Source organism: Haliotis rufescens, unplaced genomic scaffold (assembly GCF_023055435.1).
Source record: "Haliotis rufescens isolate VD_foot unplaced genomic scaffold, xgHalRufe1.0.p SCAF_21, whole genome shotgun sequence".
NCBI lineage: Eukaryota > Metazoa > Mollusca > Gastropoda > Lepetellida > Haliotidae > Haliotis > Haliotis rufescens.
In genome coordinates this window covers 2333221-2339220 of record NW_025963902.1, presented here as the reverse complement: position 1 = coordinate 2339220, position 6000 = coordinate 2333221, and the positions used below count along the sequence as shown (strand labels likewise).

At 38.5% G+C, this 6000-nt stretch overlaps 1 protein-coding gene across 1 annotated transcript in view; it reads right to left on the bottom strand.

The window, feature by feature from the left end:
• Positions 1-3895: 3895 nt before the first annotated feature.
• The window catches only part of LOC124119401 (NACHT domain- and WD repeat-containing protein 1-like), a 55809-nt gene continuing 53704 nt past the window's right edge, over positions 3896-6000 (bottom strand). Inside the window, exons 25-27 of the mRNA XM_048401090.1 lie at positions 5644-5807; positions 5182-5344; positions 3896-4725 (exon numbers count right to left, since the gene is read on the bottom strand). Of these exons, the coding sequence (XP_048257047.1) occupies positions 4565-4725; positions 5182-5344; positions 5644-5807 (488 nt within the window). The 3' untranslated portion in view covers positions 3896-4564. The remainder of the gene's footprint in view (positions 4726-5181; positions 5345-5643; positions 5808-6000) is intronic.

Here is a 6000-nt window from a genome sequence, read left to right as displayed (position 1 = left end):
GGTACACACATGCGTTGATAGGGCGTGTAAACAAACCCCGATACGCTGTAGGAACCTACACTTGACCTGGCGCTGTGACACACCTCTATGTTATAGGTGGCTCATTGTGTTGGCTATAGCTCACGCTTTAGAGTGAGTATACGAAAGAAATGTTATAACAACATAGGAAGATCACTGCACGTTCAGTTGTCATCAGTTCAAGTCTTTAAAATATATTGACTCAAGGGTTCGGGGGCGGTGATGTGCTTTATGTATAAAACGTTCGCTCGTTATGTCGAAGTTCCGGTTTCGATTCATCACTTGTGAAAACTCACTCACTCACTCACTCACTCACTCACTCACTCTCACTCTCACTCACTCACTCACTCACTCACTCACTCAAACCGGGAAGTGGCGGACAGGGAAACTCATTATTAATTCTAGAAATACTGAATAATACTAATAGCAGTTTCTGAAAGGTTACAACCAGTTTACTTTGATGACAGTTCAACAACTGACATAAACACACAAGCCTCTCCAAATGCTTCCCGGTACTATAAGCGCCCCCAACAAGACCTTCCATTCACAACTGTAGAACAGGCACGTGTATTGCAGATGTAGTGGGTTACACTACAGGTTAAAAAAACCGGAGCTTATATTTCTCGACATGAAATACCTATGTCCAGTGTCTTGTTCTAGAAGTCATTTCATGATAATTTCATTAACGGCTACAAAACACATTCCATATTCATAATAAAACACTGCTAAAAGTGTAGCCGATTTTCGATTCGAACTGTATCATGAGCATGTGTTTATGAATCACTATCAAACAGCGATGATACTATGTGTATCCAAAGGCAAGTCATTTGTTAACCTGAAAAAAACCCGAGAACAATTGTAAGCAAAAATAAATTCCATGAACTATGGTGCATTTGTAACTAACGTTTCAGGGCACATTTTCAAAAATTAAAGAAACTGTCATCTAATTTTTACTGAGAAACCAATATGTGAAATACAGGTCTTCCTCATAGATAGGTAAGGTGAAATGGGGTTCAACGTCGCGTCCAAGATTATTGCACTTATATAGCGACGTGCATGTACGTGTGTGTGGCTGCTTGTACTAGTCCGGACTGATACCGATTGTTAGTGCTAGCCCACTGAGATACCATGCCGCAGTTTAACATGAATACCCCACTCAGATACAGTATGCTGACTCCGAGCCGACCAGTCCTTGTTTTGGCCCCTTAATGCCAAGCGCCAGACCAGTACCACCTGTTAACGTCTTTTGGTATGACGCGGCCGAGAATCGAACCCCGGACCTTCCGCTCTCTGATGGAAGCTCTACCACTTGCCTTAAAGGTGACTATGCTTGTCGTATAACGAATAACGGGATCGGGTGGTCAGGTTCGCTGACTTGGTTGATGCATGTCTTCTTATCCCAAGTTCGTGGATCGATGCTCATGATATCAATCACTGGATTGTCTGGTCCATACTCGATTATTTTACAGACCGCCGCCATAAAGCTGGAATATTGCTGAGTGCGGCGTTAAACAACAAACAATCAAACAAACAAACTAGTCCGGAATTTATGCATATTTCTGCTCGCATTAGCAAAATCCAAACAAGGGAATGTCGTCGAGCTTAAGCTTCATGTATATCGATGATCTGATATCGTTCAATAATGGTCAAATAGCCAATTCCCTTCCACAGATGTATCCCCTGAAATACCACCATAAAGAAAAAAAATGAAATCGCCTCAATTTAAATCATGTTCTGATCTATGCATTAAGATTAAAAAAAACTCTCCACAAGAATGCATAATAAAAGGTGTGTTTGTTGCGGGTGCACCGGTGGAGCGGGATACGCTCACCTTTTCGCAAACATCATCGCTGTTGAATGGTGGCTCGTAGACACATGCTTATGATATCGTCGGTACAAACAAATCGTGAGCACAGGTGTCTCTGAAATGTGTCGCACTCATTTTGTTGTAATCACTTCTTTTTTTTTATGAGACACGAGTTACGAGTATATGCTTTGGCATATTGTGCCGAAACACGATATGGCACTTTCACAGAATTTGTAAGCTTTAATCATTTTCGGCAGGTCGTTTCGTAAATGAAACGAATGCCACAATATATTTAGGTGAGGCATTTATTAATGGAGAAAGATGATGTGTTTTTATGAGATAGGTTATCTGTAAATATAATAGCGCTAAATTGAATTTGAAACCGATCACACAGTGTCAAACTAACTGTTTCAGTCAGAAGCAGTTATTGTTATTTAAAACCTATTTTCCTTATTAATGGTAGAAGTATTATTTGGGGAGTCATGTATACTTTAGAACTTCAAACAAATTAAAATTTATGACAACATTAAGTGTCCCGATGATGACGTTCTTGTAGTTGTAAGTGATATGGCATCTGATATATGTTACGAGGTGACTTCCAAATTGAAACGCAAAAGTTTACTCAGAAACAGGTATATAGAGAAATACATGTGTAAATTGTGAAATCAGTTAATGACCAGATAAAAGTATCAGGCCCTATAATTAATGTTAGTGCTTGAATCCGAATAGTTTTTGAAGCTTGGAGGAATTCGGTGTTTCCAAAGGGGTATTAATAGGTATACTCGGTGTTGTCTGATGATTAAATCTGGCCATGACAACACTTGATATTTTTACAAGTATGTTTACTACTATTTCTAACGCCACTGAAATAACTAACACATAACTGTTTTTTATTGAAAATAAACTGGGGTGATTCAAATGTTGACGGGTCGTGCAAAATTGTGCTTGAAAGGAATATAACATTATAATTCCCTCCAAGATAGTCCTTGAGTCCAGTAATGCATGTTAGTACCATTAATATGACTGAACCTCTGACAAGGAGTGAGTGAGTTGGGTTTAACGCCGCTTTTATCAGTATTCCAGTTGTATCGCGGCGTGTCAGCTTAATGTGGGAGGAAAGCCCGAAGTGCTGCAGGTCTCAGACGTTTACCACTTCGCTGAAACCCACGAGCACGGGCATGGTGCTGACATACCTAGAAACATAATCAAGGAGAACCGGGATTCGAACCCTAAGTCATAGGTTTTTGGCGTGCCCACTCTGACACGGAAATAAGGTATATCGCTGAGTGAAGAGAATAAATATATCACTGATCCATGAAGTGGTGAACAAAGCGCGCCTGCTGTTCACGCCTGGCGCGTTCACACTATAGGGGCAATACTGACTATGTAGACGGCGACAGCACTTTTCATGCAAACAAAATATTGTACAGTCTGACTTGGCCAAAGGGAATTTAGAATGAGAAACAACTTATTTTTAAAAATTGAAAGCCTAGAAGAGATGAATCAATTCCTAATATGTTACGGAGCTTACCGAGTTGTACGGATTATGCCTGACCAATTCTCTTAACGTGACAATATAGCATGTAATGCAAAACAGTTTTGAAAGAGGTGACATAGTTACATCATAGTCAAATTTTTGAAATGGTACGAAGCTTGGCTTTGGGTGTATCGCATAAGCATTATTAAGATTTATTGAGATATATATTGTGCAAAATCAATATAGTTGATTTCAATGGTTCCATTAATTCATCTGCTTCAAGTAACTATCACTGCTAAACTATAACACGTGGCACACTCATCATGGCCACTGGTCCAGACACGATTGGGAAGTGACACTGTGATCTAACTGGACTATTGATGACTGCGGTGTACAACAACTCTCAGTCATTGAAGCACCAACAAGGGCTCAAGCAAGGAGGTTCGCTGAAGCTGCAATATTCACCCATACCTCGCCAGGGATATGTCATCGGTTTTGCGTCTTCAAAATGTATTATTTATGTAAATGTAACACACATCAACAGGTTTTAGTCAAGGGTTTTATTCCTGAATAAAATGTAAAATAATATGTATCACAGGCTTTCTTGTTGAGCATGATGATGAATGTATAACTGAACACAACCAATTCACAACTCCTATAAATATGAAATTAACCGACTGAAGGTTCTAATTTCAGGGAGCAGTATACAGATTACAGTGTACAAAATTATATGCCTGATTATTGGTCAGTTTCTAGTTTATATAAAATACACACTTCCGTCAAATTGTCACATGTATGTTTACTCATAGTTATTACTGTCTTGTTGGAGTAAAACAGAACTAATGATAGCAGCTGAACTATAAACTAAATGAAATAATTAAGCACAGAACTAATGGATCACAAATCTGAAATGAAAACTCAGTGATTTCACTTGTTTCTGATTTCAATGGATATTTCCATTTTCTCTGTGTAGTCCAAATAGTGGATTCTCACATCCACAAACAATAACCTGTTCTTATTCATTTTCAAAGGAATCTTACAATCATTGGAAACGTGATATCGATAATTCTGATCTTATTAACATAATATGAACTCCCACCAACTGACATACACACAAAATGAAACATGGTTTGTAATACATGTATTGCAGTATTTGGATTGGAACTATTTTAGATTATAAAGTGCTTCTCCGAAGTTGGACGGTAACTGACGTTGGTTTGTCTGACTGGATTTTCCGCTTCGTCCCATATATCACCTGCACATCAGACGTCAGAGTCAGTCCATGGAGATGTAGAAGACATAGACCTGGAGTCATCACCGTCATCATCGATGTCACTTTCTACCTCGTCGATGTCTTTGTCAAGGTCATCCGGATCTTCATCCTTATCTGTGTCCATTTCCAGTCGTAGTTTTAATTGAATCGCTGCATATATTTAATCATAAATTTAGGCAATGTGTATGGTTTTAAAACTATATAAATAGTTGACAAATGTTGTTTACTGTTAAATTCTGTCTGACACATAAACAAACGTGTTTATATTCCTCCAAATATACGCATAAGGGGGTGTAAATTTTATATATTTGACTCTTTCCTCTTGAATACTGCTCTTTGACACTTAGAAGACTATTGTCATATAATACAATCCAACTTCTTGTAGATCTGGGTTATTTGGGAATGGCATTGCCACGTCGAAGACCAAGGTTCGATTCCACACCTTGGTCCCCGCTGTTAAATTGCTGGAATATTGCTAAAGTGGCGTCAAACCATATCCACTCTCTTGTATAACTGACTGATATGTTCGCTGTGCATTCCATAAAAACAAAGGGTGTAAGGCAACTGCAGTGTCCGAGTTTATATAACACTGTGGGGCACACTTACTGTCAGGTCCATAGATGTCAGGGAAACTGGATAAAGGTTTGAATGCTTTCCTGGCTGGGTCATCTTCAGGCCCTCCCATCAGATTCCAGACGGCTGGCTTCCTAAATTCTTTGAAGTAACCTACCACATGGAAGCCATCTTCGGTGAGAACTAAATCTCGCATCTATAAGAAATTACATAAGGCAGTAAAATAATTTAAATTTTTCAAGATTGCCTTGAAAGGTGAACAAATCAGAAGAGAAAAGACGTTTCTTCTTCAGAGAACATTTCATTTTCAATAACCATTGTAAACGATAGAGGTGAGATCATGACATACTTCATACTATAGGTGCATTCGTATATTTTGATATCCAGACATTTGGCACCTAGCATATTGCGTTACAGGAGTATACCATATTCTTCTCGTATAATGTTGAACTCGATGATTGGTGTTTATAAACATATTATAGGATGATAACTAACGTCATAATCCGGTGAAAAGGTGGCTATGGTCTCAAATGTGGTCCTGTCAATCATCTTGAACACATTGTCTTCACTATAGGTGCCATGGGACATGACGTAAGGTCCAGCTTTGACTACTGAAAGCTCAGCACTGAGGTGTACCTCAATTCTTTTTTTCACTTCTCCTATTGAAGTAATAAAGAAACAACATAGGTACATACTAGTCATACTCCAGGATTGTATTCAATGTTTCTAGTACAATACCCAATCTTTATTTTTATATATGCTAGTTTTGAGTACATATTACTGTTATATCAACAAGTATGATATCATAGTGCCAGACCTAAAATAAACAAGTATTGTAAACGAGATATACGA